A 19,533-nucleotide genomic window follows, 5' to 3' on the forward strand; every position below is an offset into this window, starting at 1 on the left:
CTTTGCACCTTAACAGTTAACTTGGGCTTTCCGCCTGTACTTTGTAGCATACTTTTTTTCTACTATTAGTTTTTGACCATTCCACTCTTATCAACAGTGTTACCAATGTAGCTTTTTACTATACAACTGAATTTAACGATGCAAGCTGTTTGCCTTATGAATTCCGTTGCTAAGTTCACATCGGTGTTCTTAATGTTCTAACTCCATGCCGCACTAAGTAACAGGTGTAACAACTCGAACGTTTTGTGTTACTGAGACACTAAAAGTAATATAAATGCCACTAGTGTTCCTATGGGCAAGTTGTAATCCACATAAACTGTTATAGTAACGTAACAAAGTTCAAATATCTGCCAGTAAAAACAAGAAAGATTCGAGAAAAGTTATAAAATAAGTGTATTTAATTTTATAAAGGAATCTGATGTGAGTGTTACAGTACGTCAAAAATAAGCAATGACAAAAGACTAATGAAATATAAATAGCTTTAACGGTTAAAAACAAAAAAATATGCACGTGAATATGGATAAGTTAGTAGTTTTTTATAATAATAAATAGACAGACAAAAAGTCAATTAGTTTTACTTTCGACGCTTTTTTACACTCTGGACCTTCTAAAAAAGGAAAAATAAATAAACGGTGTTCCTTGAAATAACTGTTAGACAATAAGTGAAAATAAGAAACACATAGAATCAGACTTTTCACATTATATTGAAGATCAGTAACTGTTGTCCGAAAGATGGTAATTTGACTTAGTAGTTGCTGCTGACAGTCGGAAAACGACAATAGATTAAATCATTATTAACAATCTGTGGAAGATTTATATAGTTCTATTACTTTTCTGTGCTGATATTAACGTAGCATGTATGAGGTCTCTTATTGCAAATAATTAATATTCTACTGCCATGTAGAACGAATAGAGACTAGGCACATTTCTTGAGGTTTTTTTTACCAGTTAACATGAACTGCTGGATCACATATGCTTGAATTTTCATAACAAGTCATTCTTTTTTCCACCCATCTTTATCTTGCGCCAAAGTTCCGTCAATTAATAACTCACCAGAGTTGATTTTTTCAAGTGATGTCCCCGATTACTTCACTCTATGTTTAGACGAGGTATTAATACAGGCAATTCTCGATGCATCATCTAGAATTTGATGAGGTAAATTCATCCTTCAGGTCAAGAAATATGTCTACAGATTTGCATCCGTATGCCTGTTTTCCATAGATTTGATAACTACTTTTAGAGCAAGGTCTGGTTTTTCCAAGTTTGGTGTTGCTGAGCTTTAATTGGGTGTAAGATAACGATAGAATATAATCTTTTAAAAATTCTATTTGTTTAGATGACTCCCCTGTTGTTATAACGAGGGAGTTTTTTTTGTGAATGAAGAACGCTCAGTAACAGCAACCAGTCTAGCCCTCAAACTCTGGCTAGTATTTCAGTAAATATAACTGTTAAAACTGGACCATCATACTTAAGGGAGTTCTGCAATCAAGACCAGTCGCTTTTCCTTCATTTGCATTTGTTATAAACTTCAACGCCACTAAGAGTCGGATGTTAATGCTGATTGTTCGTTTAGGCTATCGAGGAAATGTGAATAACTAGGGTGTAACTAAGGTTTGGTTGAATTGTTTCTAAGTGTCTCCTTTATGACTTTAATCACCTGAATTAAATGTCAGTCGCAACGTAGAACCTGGTACGTATGCACATCGGCTCAAGTTGCCACATCCCACCAGCGCACAGAGATGAAATTGTCAGGCCAGATGACAGAATAGCAAAGGTAAAATCGTTCTTGATGTCAGCCCCACCTTACGACTGTCTGGTTAACTCTAATTTTCTAAGTCTAAACTGTCTAGTGACATATATAGCCGCTGCTTTTACGGCCCGTCACGGTTTACAATCAGTGGGACACAAAAATTAGATACTAGAAATAATTAACGACCGAACAATCGAGTTTGAAATACAAGTCCATGTTTATAGGTATATGAGTAGCACGCGAAACAGTCAATAAATGAGTGTAATAGAGTAACTACAAGGACGTTTATCCAATCAAATGCGAACTATTTGTATCCCGTGAAGAACGTATATTATCTGACTTTTGAAACTATGGCAGAGAACTATTTTAAGGACAATAGAATTGTGGACCTCTGAGTTCAAAGTACACGAGATATAATTTGGAGAAAAACAATATAGATTTGAAATCAAAACAACATACTTTCGTAAGCCCATTCCTCCATTGCTGTCAATGCCAATATAACATTTAGCTGTTGAGATCTTTTCTATAGATGGACTAATAGGACAATAGTCAGATGCCATTGTGCTTTGAGAACTATGTGTTGAGACAGATTCATTAGAAGGTCTTCTTGGCGGTGAATTAGAGTAGCGACGTTTTATCCCTGATCGACGAGAAGGTTCGCATATAACTTGTTTCAGATGAGCATCAGCGCCTCTGGAGCGACTACTTTTCCTATAAGTAGGAGTAAAAAAACTTACATAATTGAAATCTTAAAGGAATTTCTGCAGTAGTAGGGAACCTGGATCAGCGTAGAATCCAAATTAAAGGTCATCATCAGTTTTTAAGCGTAGCTTCCTATTAATTAAGCCTCTACTCTGCTAAGTCTAACGAAACACTTTATTTCACTTTTAATATAAGGCAAGTAGTCCAAATTAATGCATATCTTCTAATTCCCTTTAAAGCCACTACCTTTAAAATATACTACTCAAATCGAGTCAAAACAGTGAACTATTGATCCTCTCTAAGACCTGGAGCAGTAAAGATTTGATTGCATTTTTGAAGGTGTAAACTGGAAGTATTTGACAGTTTGCATGTAAAAACGCACCCGCCTAATCCATGTAAAGATGAGCAGAGACTATAAATCATACTTTACATATTAGTGGTTGATGCGAGTACGCAAAATCATTGCTACAACTGATCAGCGAGAGTGAAGGCATATGCTAAGCTGAATATATTCTATATAAAGTGAATTAACGACAAATTAACCCGTGTAGTAGTTTGTAAGCGAGACTACACCACTTTTTCGAATGCTCTGACTGTACTAAAAATTTGGACCTATAAACTTAAGATTATACAGTCAGATGTCTGAATAAATAGGTTACTGAAAACTATTCTATCTATACAGTCATTGTATTTCATACTGATTATTTAATCAGAACCACAAGTGAACATATCTTCTGGATAAAAAGAGATATTCAAAATATTATTTTAGGAAAACCCTATTCTTAGCAGGAACCTTAATAAAACGATAGTGTAAGAACACTTTCAAGTGAAAAGAATATACCTTTGTTCGCGGCCAGGAGAAGACTGACGTAAAACTTCTACATCATTAAAAACAACAGCCGAACCGCCACCAGCAGTAGGAATAATGGCACCCTACATGTAAAGAAAATGGAATAAATGTTAGGAAGTGTTTTGCACTATCACTCAGGAATAATCATCGGTAATAAGCATTTGAAATTTCCAAAATTCATGGGATATAAAATCCTTTCAGATGAATGGCAATAATAATAAACGATAACTTGAGAACTGATGAAAAGCGAAAACCAATAAGGGAAAACAACTGCAGCCGAGCACCAAGTAATGGTTGTTGTCTTGAACATTTAAAGTCGTACATCTTACACAACTCTCGACAAACCAAATACAAATAATTAATTGGTCATGTATTTTACTTCTAACCTATACCGTAGCTTGTTAACATACTACTGTTATTTCCTATAAAAACACTTAATGATCAAATTGTCAAAAACTCGGCATATCTAACAAAAGATTATTTAAACAATTTCTATAACCATCCAAATAGTTATGTCCAAAAAAATCACTGCGTCATTTATAATACCACTGAGTAATGATAACTACTTATTGTGTATCGAATAATAGTCGTGAATAGATTTCTTTATATTTTTTTGTTATTGTTGACTTATCACGTGGAGATTATCTACAGAGATATTATAAACCAATAGATGTTGAATTCTTTCGATATGAAATAGTTAAATAAATATTTTCAAAAGACATACATCACTACACTCTACTTACTTTAAAAAGACTTGTTTTAACGTTACCATCTGAATCTGCCTCTTGATGATGCAAAAGATAATTATCCGCATTCAAAGTATCTTTTAGTTCAACACGTGTAACAGACTTCCGATGTTTCAAATTTGGTGTAAATAATGTCCCTAAAGGTGTATTATTAACTTCTTGATGCTCTAACCAACGCGCATTATCTCCACCGACTGATCGAGATCGACGGTGACGAGGATTAAACGCTGGAGCAGCACGCCTTTCATTTGGTTTACCAGGAGTCAGTGTGATCTTTTCGTCAATTCTTTTGGTATTATTATTATTAGGACGTGACAGTAATTTCGCTTCAGCTCGTTGTTGAGCCAGTCGTGATTCCCACTGTTTGGATAATGTACTGACTAAATTCTATAAGATAAATATATTTTTTACTCAAGCTTAATGGATAATGTAAGGCGAAGGAAGGAAATTCTAATACACACGTTTCAAAATAAATTCAATAATTTCAAAATACCACAGCATCACATTTCGATAGTATAACACTGAAATATAATCCAGAATAAATAACCAAGAATAGTGACTACAGAGATAACCAATAACAAAAAGCTGATGAACCGTCAATTAGTTTATACGGTTAATAATATAGCTTAAACTTTAGAAAGTATCATTTATCTACTTAAAATATGAACAAACATGACGATTGAGATTAGACTTTATAAATTAAACTGAGATTTAGGTGAATTGGTTTCGATTTTTATGCTGTAATTTATAACTTATTAACAAGGATAATAATGTATTTAACTATGGACAAAATTAAAGCATAATTTATGTCAAGTCATTAGATGACAGTTCCTTAATACAGATATGGAAACAAAGTTATCGTGAATTTACCAGAAGATAGGCAAGCATTAGTCTCCTTAGGGAGGCGTGTAATCTAAGAAAAGTTGCAGTCAATACTAGACGGAAAAATACGATATCAATCGTTAAAGTCCTTGATATTATTTATGAGGTACCACGTATTTATTAACTTATCTGAAATAAACGAATTTGAGTTTGAAAACTTTCAGTAATGAAAAGTGGAGAAACAGCTGTGGATGTGTTCTTAAGCCCTAGATGTAGGAAATATCAATATTCTTCAAGAACAAGAGTTTTGCTCCAGTCTGTACACTGAGATTACAAATCATAAAGAAGCTTCGAATTTAGCATGATGAAAATAATAAATAGCTCGTCTTCAAGATCAGTTTTTATGATTTCAAGCACCAGAAGATGTCCTAATTGAAAGCGTTATCGGTTCAAAAGCTAGTAGATCCATTCGATAATGATTTCGGAAATGTCATTATACGAACACATGGATAAACCTCAACTGGAATTATCGATATACTGCATATGTCAATTTACCAGCCTCTCAGATGTGTACACAGACTACAGACACGAAAACATACACTTTCAAACTTTAAAATCATAAGGTATCAATTTTTATTTATTTTAGTATCTTAGTACTTTAGTTGAGCTTCGGTTTTTTGTGCAGTATTGTAGTGTAGCGACCTAAACCTACACATTTTGGTGCAAATTTTTGTTCCGATATGCTTGCCTAACTGAAATCATGAATAAATTGTTATATGCCAATAACTACGTCATGGTTCCGATGCTTGTGCGAATCAAGTAGTTTGTACTGGGTTGAAGCAATGAACTACCAAATGGTTAGTAACTGGGCACTTAACATCTCTACTTAATTTTCCCTCACTAACCATTGAAATTCCAGAGACTAAAATTGATCCAGAGAGCACTAAGTTCATCGAAAGTCACGCCTACAACTTGCTATAGAATATAGATATCAAATACACCTACCCAATTAGTAGACCTTAATCTAGTAGCGGCTTTACAGTGTTAAGGGATCACAAATCATGTCGACACAGCTATTCATGTCTTCCTGGTTTTTAGTGATTCTCGAGTTGATGTTAGTCCACGACAAGAAGTATCATCAGGTTGAATTCGTCTCCACAAACTATTCAATCAAACAGATTATATCTCAACTTCATTAAAGGCTGGAGAGGCAAGAATTTATCCTAAGAGTATCTACTTTGATATCCCATAATGCAAATCCCTGTAAGTCAACGGACATGTTAGCTAGATATTTTGACTTAACATTTTGCCACATGTGTGAAATCCAGAATGAATATAGAAAGAATGAAGGCCAGCATATCGAGACATGAAATTAGACTATGAATTTACGAGCTATTAAATGAAATATATAGAGGATTTTAGGTCACGAGCGGTTAAGGCGTTTGACTTCCGGTCACTGAGTCCCCGGTTTAGGACCCGCTCCACCTACTTCAGTTTAGACAACTGGGTAATAATCATTACCCTTTACACTTAGAGTACAGCTCATAAACAAGTATCTGGTGAATAAGTTAATCATAATAAATTATTTGTACGCGTAATGACTTCAGTCAGTGATACTAAAAATGGGAGGTCAAAAAATAGTACGACGAAGCTTGAAAACAAGTACAAATACACGTTATCTTGTTTGACCGAGTACCTGATATATTTTCTAATATCCTCCTCCCAGTTTGTCTCAATACTTTCGAAAGTTTTATCCTGCTGACTGCTGAAATATACACTTATATCACAATCGCAAATTGTTAGTCACCAATTTTTAAGTGTGACAACTGAAGAAAAATACCTAAAAGTTAGAGTTCATGACATATTGTACATTCCATTGGTCACCACACAACATTGCAGCGCCACATTTACAGTAAACTCATAGATGAACAGTCAAAAAGCAAATCAGTAGTTAGTAACTTACTCCTCCGGGTTTTGGTTGATTTGTTTTGACAACTTCTGGACTGATATGCTTTTCATTATTCAGTAATTCAATGAATAGAGCCTGGAGACTAGGAAATAATGTCTGCAAAGAATCATAAGCCTGCTTCTTACGTTCTAATCGACGATTAATCAAAGCTCGTAAAGGATTTGTGTCAATTATTTTTAAATCGAGAAATGGCCTTGGTAACCTGTCTTGTTCAGGTGCTGAGTCTTGTTCACTTTCATAGGGAGTCAGATCTGAATTTTCATCCTGTAAACCAAGACCGGCGCGTATATCAGAGTCATTAAAATCAGTTATATCGAAGTCCAAATTTAAACCGATGAAACTATCGCCGTTAGACATTTTATTTAAACAAGAAGTGATTTCACGATCCAAGAAATCCAAATCAGCAAAAATTTGAGTAGCCTGATCATCGATATTCTAAAATTGCAAAAACAAAGTAAGTTTGGTTTTATATATATATATATATATATATATATATAATACTGAAACTCACAACAGTTACGGTAGAATTTTCTGTTGTACTTGAAGAATCGTCAGAAACACGCACGGGAGTTTGTATTCGTGAACGGCTCTGGCCATAGGGTGTACGAAAAGGGGTTGGTTGAACAATATTGCGGTAGGTTGTTATTTCCTGACTTGTCTCAGCAAATTTAAGGACGTGCTAAAATTAATTAAATATTAAAAATTATTTACATTAAAGTACAGTCGCTCATTCACGAAGGTTATTTTCTGTGGTGAACTGAGGAGCACTCAAATACAGGTACTTAAACTTAAAGATAACTTCCATGAAATGATATGTTTCGAAAGAAATTATTCAAAGAATTTACAAGGACCGGCTAAACTAATGCGAACCCAGACACAAGAGTTCAGTATTTCGAGTTTTCACAATTTTACCAGGTGATCCTAGAACCAGAAGGCAGTAAGAACAGTAACACAACGAAAACTAAATAATGTCCATAGCTTGTATGAATATGAATTCTCATGAAAAACTACTTAGATATCACGGAATACGTCAGCTAACATGTATCAATATTCTATTCTAGTTCCTAATCCTAAACTAAACGCTAAGCATAAAGTTTATTAAACTTAATCTTTATTTATTGATTTGAACATAAAAATGGTGGTACAAATGGACACAAAAATATATATGCACCACATAATAAACTAAAGAATCATACATCTCGGTGAAATGTGGTACTTATCGGACCATCAGAGCCCCTCAAACTAGTGGATACAATAGATCGCCTTATGGAAGACTTTAGATTGTATGGGGGAAAGAAGTATCACCTATGCGATCACCACATGACAAACGCTTGAGATTAACTTGATTTAATGTGGTCGATTGAAGCTCGAAGTTAATAACGATACCTAACAAATGTCGCTGATAATCCCATCCTAAATCTCAGAGGTGGGACGAGCTGAATCAATGTTGACCAACAAAAAGCACGAAATATCTAAAGTCTTATCTTTAGTCGCTAGTCACCACCAAATACAATTTTTCTTGATAAACGGTTACGAAGTACAAGATGAGATAACTTAATGACTAAGTGATTTAAATACACTAATGTAAAATCTTGCTTGGATTAAATGGATTTTGGTTGTTACTTACGTCCAGACTTTCTAAAAATATTTCACGCTAGTGGTAAAAAGCCGTTGATCAACCTGGTGAGACACCAGAAAGTAGTTACACTTAGTTCGGGATCACCAAGCACCCAAAAAAGACATTTAATGTGAAATTACCAGTTTCATGTGTTAATGAATCTTAGTATTTAAACAATGCCTGTGTAAACAGGTTGAAAATGTTACATGTTTTGTAAATGAAGTACAAGAAGAGTAACATAACAACTGAACACATACCATTGTCTCCTCGTATTCTTCTGGTGCTTGCTGGATGCAAACAAGCATCGCGACACGGCCATCGCCCTCAAAAAAGTTCTTAAAAAGATATGTTAACCGAGCATCACGGTAAGGAACAACACGTGGGTGTCCAATAGGAGTAGTTGTGGTTCCCCGACTTTTATTTCCATTCGTTTGAATATCACGCAAGGCTTTGATGCACTTTCGAAGATTCATTAGGGAATTGTTAATGTTGGCTGAAACATTAAAATATAACATAAAGAATTTTGGTGGAAATGGGAATGAGTTTATCTAAACTCAGGGTATTCAACGAAGAATTGATAGAAATATGAGTCTTAACCTTGATATCTGTATTTCTCTACACAAATTACATCAACAGCGAGTGAACTTATGAAATGGTGCAAAATCTTCGTTCGTCCACTTCTAACTTACTTCAATTTGGTATGCATTCGGTTAATGTCTAGTTTGTTTGTTAACTGTTTTGTGTATCACTCTACCTCAAAATGGCTGACTTGATGATCCAATCACTAGAGCGAACTAACTTTTACATATGTCGACAGATAAATCTCACTTGAATATTCGGAAAGCAGTCAGAAAATAGTGCAATAATTAGTGAAATTCAGTAACGCTGGATAAACTCATGGCGCATTTACTGAGTCATTGTTACTACTAGATTGTACAAGCATAAATAGATGGAGCAGCGTTCCAAATAGTGACCTCGTTGAAAGTAAATTGCCTAAATTAATAAACAATAAACCTAACTTACAATGAATAGTCGGTGTCTTTCTGTGATGCAATTTGGAAGAAATAAAACTGATGCTTTATATTCATACTGAAAATTTGTTAACACTACGTTAGGGAGCCTCACTTTATCCAACAAATAACAAAACAAACAAATGTTTACATGCTTCCTTCAAGCGATTTCCTTGCGTTCCGCTACGGCTTGTACGTTCGGAACCGGCGAGGTCCACAAGGCATAAATGACTGATAACAACGGACTCCTTATCCTGTCAATTAAAATAATGCAGGTATTAGTATTGAAAACACCAATAAAACTATAGTGGACTTCCTACTGGTCATGATATTAGATCTTACAGTATTCAAAGCCACTAAATCACGGTGTCTAGGGATCCAACAAAAGGATTAGCGAGTCGCTCTCATGGATTCTAGCCCGACTCAACAATATATCATAAATTGATCTCTTTCTTCATGTCAAAAATATGGTATGTTAATTACATGACATTAGGGTTTTCCGAATAAGACTCTTTGCTATAAACTGATACGATGAAACAGAAATTCAACATTCTCCTATTTGATAATAAAAGTCGATGAGCAGACCTCCTGGTAGAAGATCAATTCCTGAAAATCCAATCGATGTGAACGTTGTTTTTAACTGTAGATATATGATGAAATTAAAAAAAGATGGAGATAGTGGACAGCCTTGTTGGACACCACTTGAAGTTGTAAAATCAGATGACAGTATTTTAGTATTTTAGATGCTATGTTAGTCAGACTAATCCCTCTATGGTTATCGCAGGATGATTTGGACCCCCTCTTATATATTGGGACAATCAGTGACTGTCATCAGTCAGATGGCATTACGTCCAACTCCCAGATTTTACATAAAATATTAGTCAACCTAATCGCTAAAACCGAACCACCATACTTAAAGACCCCTGGAGCCCATCCGTCTGGACCAGCTGCTCTTCCTCGTTTCAGATTAGCTATAGCCTTTGGAACTGCAACTAGAGTCGGGGGACCCACTTCAATGTTCCATTCAGGCTGTCTAAGAATGGTGGGTAGTTGAAAAGTAGCTGAAGGCCAGTTGAACTGCTCCTTAAAATGTCCCACACACCGTTATAAACGTCTGGATTGAGTAGATAAGAGCATCGTCTTTTTCCGAGATGGTCTTACTTACACTTGACTTCTTAATTCCTGTTTCTTTGATTGGTCTGAAGAGTTATCTGGTGTCGCCTACAGCCGCTACCTTTTCCATCTCTTCTGATTTTGTTGCCCATCACTCCCCACGGTCGTTTCTTAAACTTTCGGTTAACCTAGATCTGACTTGTTTTCGCTCATTATCGTGTTCGGAACTTCATGGGATGAGTTTACGAGAATCTATCAGTGCAATAGACTTAGCAGAAGTCCACTAGTTTTTCGTGACTCTTTGGTCCAAATCACTAATAGATGTCACTACTGCTTCCACAGTTGTTTGTATGTCTTTCCAAGCAACATCTGGGTCAGCCTCATTTTCAGAACTGCCTAAGTGTGACTTCAGTTGTTCCTGAAATCTACTTTTGGCTTTCTCGTCACTGAGTTCAACTATAATGAGTCTTCATAATGCATTTTTTCTGCGTCCAGTGAGGCGCAAGCAAATTCGAGCATGATCAGAGTCTAGACATGTGCTCCAGAACGAGCGGCAGTCTTTTATCGAGCCGCTCCAACGATGACATGGCAATATGGTATATTTGAGTCCATCGCTGCTCACGTTTAAGGGGTCGCCACGTTAAACGATGTCTCTCCTTGTGCCTAAAATTAGTGTTTGCTAAAAATAAACGATTTTCTGAGCACACTTACAGCAGACGGTCACCATTACCTGTTTGCTGAGCCGGAACACTAAAACACCCATCCAAATGTCTTTCTGTTTGGTTTAAGCTACCTACCTGGGTATTAAAGTCACCTGCTACAAGTACTGTTTGAGAGTTTAGCTTTTTGAAGAAGTTCAGAAAGCTTTCTGTTAAGTCATCTTTTACTTCATGCGGACTGTAGTCAGTGGGAGCTTAGACAGAAACGACGAGAAGACAACGACGCGTGTCCTTATCCTTCCGAGTTCTTATGCAGCCGTTAAGCCGAACATCATATAAGCGACTGTTAACAGGGATCCATCCTAATGGTGTTTGTTCTGCCCTCGTAATTAGTGCTATGCCTACACCCGACAGCACACGGGAAGTACCCATCGTGTTAGCAGATAAACGGAGGGTGTATCTCGTCGGCTCTCCGTTTCGGCGAGGTGAGGTCAAGTGAATGACCATACTACGATCCTGTATGTGTGTTTCGGAGACACAACATACATCAATGGCACGAAATTCTGGGTTTTTAGCCAAGAAAGCCTGCTGGCCGACATGGCATGGGGTGCGTACATTGAAGGTTCCAATTTGTAGTTTAGAGCGAAGTTTCAGTTGACCTGGAACAGTATTTCGCGCATCAGAATTGTTGGCCATGGTGACACGTGAGGAGGAAGTCAAAAGAGGAAGTTTAGGGTTGAAAGTCGATGTAGGAGGAGTAACAGGAATTGAATGGGGAGATGGATTATGAGTACGGTGATTTTGAGTGCTGTTAGAGGTATGAGGGTGGTTTTCACTTCCCGGTCGCCCACACCGTGGAAGGGTTCTTCTAGAGGTACCTGAAAAAAGAACTAGGTCAGAAGCGGTCTTAGTAATCTGAGAGTGTGACCAAAGTGCCCAAGGGAAAACTGCTTGAGGCTGGCCACACACGACGTTTTTGTGAGCAGTTTACGTGTTAGCTCCGAACTTGTTGGGACCTCACCGCCGGAGACGGATATCCATGGGATAAGGCGAGGTGTGCCTTTTTAGGGTCGACCTTTTCTAACCCCACCCCTCCTTGTGGGAAGGCAGCATCGTTGTTGTGCTGGTTATCTGAGGGAAGCCCCTTACTGTCGTCACACCTCTCTACAGTCAGCAGTACGACTTCGCCCTCGAACCTTGGATTTACTGCTTCTAGACTTAACGCTCTTCGATTGGCCCGCCTAGCATGGTAGGACCCTGAAGAACGATTGTTTCAGACAGTATAGTCCGATTGGTTCATTACGATATGCAAGCCCATACACCACTTTAAGTTAGAAGCAACGGTCTGCAAATTGGTGTGTGAAATAATAATTATAGTAAACAACAATGTGATGAACAGTTGCTATCAGAAATATAACCGGAAACGATTCTTTCAATTAAAAAAGCTTCGTTCATATTTTATCAAAGTAAAGGGAAGTTACAGCAGTGGCTTCTATTCTCAGCCATGTCTGATAACGTCTCTGGACCCCAAATGCCCTGGTACGGCCGAGGGTGGAGAGAGTCAGATATCCCTTCTGAAACGCTATCACACGGCCACGCATATACAGCCACTGTCAGGGAAGTCATACTCACTGCCCTTCAGAGGCGGTGTGTTGTTTACGAAATCGAGAGGGCCAAAAACGAATGTCCAGCGTTTTAACCGGGTTGGTGGACATGGAAAGTCCATTTAGGGGAGTTGGAAAACCCTGGTTCCAAACAAATGGTGGACATGGGCTCCAGGATCCCAAGGGAATAAATGGCGCATGAACCTATTGTTGGTCACCGCCTACCATGGGACTGCATCTCTTAACGTCGTTTCACTGCCTCGTGAATTAGACCTCTAGATTAAAGGCTCGATGAGTGACTTCCTACAAAACCATCTGCCTCGACTTGGACGCCCCGACAGTATCCCAATCCACAAATGAAGTTAATGGTAACTACTTTGTGTGGCGCAGATATATTTTGGTGCCCCCCTGTACTAATGTTTAGAATAAATATATCCTCAAATAGTCCAGAGTTCTTAATCAGAACATTTAAAGGCCCATAAGACCAAGTTCATTAGCTAGACAGTTATCGTTTAGATAAATTTGTGCCCGTCAAAACGGTACCGAAGCATCAACAAAAAAAGGAAATACATACGTAAAATCCCAAGTGATTCAAGATGGAAGTTAATCCAGGACATAGCATACAAATTAGCGATGAATGTGGCTTATTTTAGACAATCTCTAAGAAGAATTTGGGTCTAATATTACCCAAGTGTATAAAACCTGACAAAAACCCATGCTTACTTGGACAGCTTCATCATACTTGGTATCATAGCCCGTCCTCACCAATCGAATAGTAAAAACACAATGACTTCGACTGGACTCAACATTCAATGCCGTCTGTCCTATTCGACGGCGTTTCTGACCTGAAAAGGATTTAAAAAACCAATAATTCTTATATTTTTAAGCACTGTACAGGACGATCTTATTAGGAAGCAACGCAAAACGTTTTAATATGCTCCGTGACTCATTGTTGACCTATTTACTTAGTAGCCAACACTGACATCCTAAGCTTTGAGAAACTGAGGCAACAAAAAAACGAGCTTTCAATTACCTGCACAAAACAAATCGAGAGCCTCGTCGGCCGATTTAACTTCTACTTCCACTCCTCCATAAACATACACATTTCTTTGGGAATCTTCCCTCAATATTCGAGTTGTTAAATTCCTGGATTTAAAATCAGTTGTATAAATTATATTACCTTCCTGGTAAGTCTGAAACGTCTTGAAGTAGGTCATATATGCTGTTGTTATATACTTCAATGAGGGATACAAAGACAGCAAACAAAGACTTCCATGGAATGTTCACAGATATCGATTCACAAGTTCTTTCAACCATATTCACAGATTTAAAGTCAGATCTACTAAATCAAGTAAAGCATATAAGTTACTTTGGCAAGCGCGAACGCTGCTGGAAATCAAATCTATGACGGTCCATAAGCGCATCTGCCTCTGATTGGATAATAAACCCGTTGAAACCGTCAGGTTTTACCACCTAAACTCTCGTGATCGATGAGAACTACGTACATATTTTTTTGTCTGGAACTGTCCAATAGAATTAAAAATAACATCAAGTGAACGTGGTAAAATGCCAGGGTCCTTTGAAGACCCCTCCATAGAGTAGGTCTTGCCACTGCCAGTAACCCCATAAGTGAACAGTAAGCCTGTAAGAAAATTTAACTGAATAACAAACTTATACCATTTTTCCCATGCAGAAAGTCAGTGACAACAGGGAACGCAACTTTCTGAAATACAACATCTTGTCCTGCATCAGGTGGAAGAACGCAAGTGAATGAGTGAGAAGTCTGTTAAAACACGCTAAAATACATTATTGTGAGCATACTTCTTTCCTATTCCCAGAGCGGTGACCGACAGACTTTATGGTTTTTTCATCACAAACCTCAATACAGGGAATCTCCTGGGAGAGAAACGGTTTGACACGACAGAAAACTTCCACGTTTTGAGTGTGTAAGGGATCGACGTTTTTGGAAATTAAAGAACTACTCATTGGAAAACAAACAGGAAACTGCAGTCAGCGCATCACATCCAACAAAAAACAAATCAATTGGATGCCGACTGTTTTACAGACCTAACAATGGTGCGTATAAACAAACTAAAGCAAGAATCGAAAATATGGATTCTCAAGAAAATTTAACAACCCTCATATAGCAGCCAAATATTTTGAGTTGTTTTTACTTCAAACATTTGGCAAAGTTCAGTGAAGAGAGCCTTCCATATATTCTTAAGTCGTAGGAATGAGGCCCCTGCTTTGTCAATCTTTGCATATACGTCTGCATTGGATGCTCCTTGTTCATCGATTATGCTTCCCAGGTACGTGGAAGGTTCCACATCTTCCAGAGCTTCTCCATCCAGTATGATTGGTTTTGTTGGTGTTCTCCGTGTTGTATCTGAGGATCTTGCTTTTTCCCTTGTGTAGAGGCTGTTACTACACTAGTGGTCTTCATCTTCATCTGTTCGTGTATACAAGATAGAAGAGCTAGATCATCTATGAAGTTCAAATCTTCTAAATAGTTCCGAGCTGTCTATTGTATTCTGTGCTTTCCCTCAGATGTCGAGGTTCTCATAATCCAGTCGATCACCAGAGGAAGGAGGAAGAGGGAGAGTAAGCAGTCTTGTCTGACTCTGGTTCTCACTTGGAGTCCATCTGTCAGCTGTCCTCCATACACGACTCTGCACTGTAGTCCGTCGTATGAATTCCAGATAATATTGACAATCTTCTAACGAACTCCATAGTGTCGAAGAAGTTTCCATGATGTTCTGTCTACGCTATCAAATGCTTTTTCATGGTCAATGAAGTTGAAGTATAGTGACGAGTTCCACTCAACTGATTGTTCAACGATGATCCATAGTGTCACAGTTTAGTTTGTGCACGACCGATCCTTAAGGAATGTAGCCTGTTGATCTCGAAGTTGGGCGTCTACTGAGTCTTTCATCCGGTTCAGCAACACTCTGTAGTTAGTTGCCGCTTGAAATGCAAGGGACAAGAGCTGCTGATTGGTTTGGTCTATCGCAGTCCAAGCTGTCAGGTAAATGAGGTCCTGCTAAGCAGTCTCAATACTTGTTCACACAGTGGTCGATGTCTAATACCAGGGGACTTTAACACACCCATGGTGGACTGGGAAAATCCGCTAACTGAATTGTCAGATAATTCCCTCGAGCAGAAACTAGTTGATGCGGTTATCACATGTGCCCAAGTGCAACATGTGAAAGAAGCAACTAGGTACGACCCGGGCTCTGAATCATCCTTACTAGATCTCACATTGACTCACTATGAGGATGACGTTACAAACCTGGATTACATGCCACCCCTAGGTAAAAGTGATCGTGCAGTGTTAACCTTTGACTTCCACATAACTGTCGATCACGAGCACGCAAACATACAAGACATCATGAACTCAGCATCATCAGTAGATTGGACAATAGACCCGGAGTCCTCAATCGAAACGGCTTGGGGTGTATTTCGAAATTTATGCTTAAGAGCCACAGCCCCCCACATCCCTTGGACTACACCTAAGGGTTCGATAAACTTCTCACTATGATTCAGTAGGGAGGTTCGTATCCTTCTCCGTAAAACAAGGAAAATGTGGGACAGATTTAGATCACTGGAGACTGATGAGGCAAAATGTCAAAAATCTCGGAATACCTCCGTAAGTCCAGAAAGATGTACGAAGAGAAAATTGTTAAGGAATCCATAGAATGCCCTAAACGCTTGTATTCGTATATAAACCAAAGGACAAAAAGAAGAAGAAATGTTCCTTCCCTATGGGGAGACAGTACTGTCTCATCATTAGTGGAGGACGACTTTGGCAAAGCTTAAGTATTCTCTAAATACTTTAGCAATGTATCTACCATAGAAACACCCTTACCACCAGTCCATGAAAATCCCCTCACAAACACTGGACAGTGTGACCATTAAAGAACTCAATGTCTTTGGTCTATCCGTAACCCAAGGTCGTCTACCGAAAGACTGGAAGAACGCCATAGCAAGTCCTGTCTTCAAAACAGGTACAAAACATAAGCCTGGGAATTACCGACCCAATAGCCTAACTAGTGTGGTTGTTAAAGTCTTAGGAAAAATTATTCGGGAGGAGCCGTTTAAGTACCTCGATGAAAACTGGATCCTTTCGAAGAAGCAGCATGGTTTTAGAACAGGTTGTTCTTGTCTCATTAACTTATTAGTCGCACGTGAAAGCTGGTGCGCTCTTAAGGACCATAGTTACCTGTAAACGTAGCCTACATCGACCTCAGCAAAGCTTTCGACAAAGTTCCTCACAACCGTCTGTTATATAAACTAAGAAATGTCGGGGTTGGAGACAATCTATTGATGTGGATGAAAGACTTCCTAGTTGGGCGTCAACAAAGAGTAAGGGTGAACTCCAAGTTGTCTAGCTGGGAAACTATGCTTAGTGCAGTCCCCCAGGGTACAGTTTTGGAGCCAGTGTTATTCCTCTTGTATGTAAATGATCTTCCTCGTCTACTATCGTCATCGGTCTTGCTATATGCTGACGATGTCAAGATATGGAGAGCGATACAAAGTAAGGGTGATACCTTAGAAATCCAAAACGACCTGGAGAAATTATCTGAAATGGTCCCAAACCTGGCAATTGCCGATAAATACTTCCAAGTGTATTGTGATGCATATTGGCCACTAGGGTACAGATACATACACGATAAATAGCACTGACCTACCTATTGTCCAGACACACGATGACTTAGGAGTCATCGTTAGTCAAGACTTAAAGACTACTGCACACTGCCGTGCAATAGCCACCGAAAGTTTTAGAACTCTATGGTCCATACGCAGAGCTTTTATTCATCTCGACAAAGTAACTACTAAGGGTTTACAAGCTTTTTTATTTACAAGTATTTGTTGATCATGTTTTATGCTGTATGACAGGCAGTAGTCAAAGCCTATGTTGGATAGGACTTCCATACAAACATCAATAACCATCGGCGTCAACTAAAACTTGATCTGCATAAGCTCTGAAACTGGCTCTCGTTACGAGTTTTCCAAAACATCACAGGTAAGTGACTAAAACATAACAACACATTCTTCTCGAAAAGTAATCTCAAAATTTTGTGTACTAAGTCGAATGGTTTAACTTGCCTCAAAATGCGGATCACTATGCTCCTGAAAGTTAAGCTGCAAATCGTCTGTCCTCAAGACTACACTCAATAAAGTCATCCGATTCAGCCATTCTGAAACTGATCACACGTATTGACTATGACGACATCTCTCTGAATATATTACGAAGCCTTTATAGTCAGAGCTGGAGAAAATATCAATATGTATATCAGAATAAATATCGTTAACACAGGGTATAAAGATAGTAATATATCGTGTTATCAGTGTAGCTGTAAATGATTCCCCAAAATCACTAGCTCATTAGGTGTTCGACATTGGATGCTGACCACATTGTTTTAAGTGGACTTATTTAACTGAAGGCTTTCAGTCATGCATCCGTACCAGATCACGTTACGACTCAGCGTGGGACGCAGCTCCTACGCTCACTAGCCAGATTAGAGCAAACGCTTCTCGATATATTGATAACGCATCAAATATATCTTTCCAATCTCTTCGCGTCTGACTTCTAATTTTAACCGATTGGGGGACGATTCGAATATAGGTGTTACTGGTTTATAGTTGCAAAACTAGAATGCTGGTCGTGTCTTCAACAGGAATCTGCCTCAGTATGTCAGATCGAGAATCCTTCAAATGGCCGGAGCAATAGTTATTTGGATCACAAAGGCAGATCTCTGAGTCCGGAAGAAATAGGTTCAGCAGGTCGCCTTACCTTGGCCACCTTCTTGCCCAATTAGTTAATAATCGTTTTCGTGATATGATAACACAATTCTGTTGGTCTTGTTCATTCTTCCTATTATTGTCATTGTTGTTATTATTATTACTACAGAACTGTAGAATCCAAACTAAGGTTTGGCTGTAGAATAACTGTCTCGGTGTTTTAGAGACTCAGTATCTCCTCTTTGAGATCAGGGCAAGATAATTGAATTAATAAAATTCCAAACCAACTTGTAATGAAGTTTTTCTTAAATCATAAGGTGATATATATCATTGATATGATTAGATATTAACATATCTCTTTACCTTCAACTTGATAATATTCAAAAATAGCTTCTGAACTTAATGATATATATATATATATATTTCAACAATAGATTTCATAACAGTTCTGTTTAATAACATAATTCCCCTTCATTGATATTCAAGGTTATCAAATGAATAAGCTAGTTACAAGTTACTCACTTTTTTTAATAAAAAAAATGACTCTTTTTATTTGTTGCTGTTCTTTTTTTTATTTTTAAACAGAAACCAGTTCATAAAAGTGACAGTTTTGATATGATCAATTTATTTATGTATATAAGCTTGTACCCATCCCTCATACACATAAACATTTACTAATCAGTCTTGGATTAACTAATTAAGAATAACATTGTAAATCCAAAAAAAAAATGAAAAAATAGAATAAAATTTAGGAAATAAATTTCACACTCATTGAACTATTACATTTGTAAAATGAAAATATTCATTAATAATAATGATAATAACAGTAATAATACTAATACTACTACTACTAATAAAAGTTAAAAGTAGGCATTGTCAACTTGGTACATTTTTTCGGCCGACTATAATAATCATTTATATAGAGAAGTTATTTTCAATATCTATCTG

At 37.6% G+C, this 19,533-nt stretch overlaps 1 protein-coding gene across 2 annotated transcripts; it reads right to left on the reverse strand.

Annotated features, from left to right (window-relative positions):
* Nucleotides 1–413: 413 nt before the first annotated feature.
* Smp_128200.1 (rabkinesin-6-related) lies at nucleotides 414–14,852 on the reverse strand (the record flags this gene model as incomplete). Of its 2 annotated transcripts, none has more annotated exons than XM_018796243.1 (15): nucleotides 14,649–14,662; nucleotides 14,521–14,586; nucleotides 14,349–14,485; nucleotides 14,213–14,316; nucleotides 14,024–14,182; nucleotides 13,877–13,989; nucleotides 13,567–13,688; nucleotides 9,619–9,721; nucleotides 8,715–8,950; nucleotides 7,351–7,518; nucleotides 6,834–7,274; nucleotides 4,046–4,435; nucleotides 3,294–3,385; nucleotides 2,210–2,461; nucleotides 414–607 (listed from the first exon to the last, which is right to left on the reverse strand). In XM_018796243.1, exons 3-15 carry the CDS (start codon nucleotides 14,436–14,438, stop codon nucleotides 592–594), a joined length of 2,286 nt encoding a protein of 761 aa, XP_018650474.1. In that variant the 5' UTR covers nucleotides 14,439–14,485; nucleotides 14,521–14,586; nucleotides 14,649–14,662. The 2 variants fall into 2 exon arrangements, with proteins under 2 accessions (XP_018650474.1, XP_018650475.1); XM_018796241.1 differs by lacking the exon at nucleotides 14,649–14,662 and adding an exon at nucleotides 14,665–14,852 and having other exon boundaries at nucleotides 592–607; nucleotides 14,521–14,626.
* Nucleotides 14,853–19,533: the final 4,681 nt, after the last annotated feature.

Source organism: Schistosoma mansoni, chromosome 2 (assembly GCF_000237925.1).
Source record: "Schistosoma mansoni strain Puerto Rico chromosome 2, complete genome".
Taxonomy (NCBI): Eukaryota; Metazoa; Platyhelminthes; class Trematoda; order Strigeidida; family Schistosomatidae; genus Schistosoma; species Schistosoma mansoni.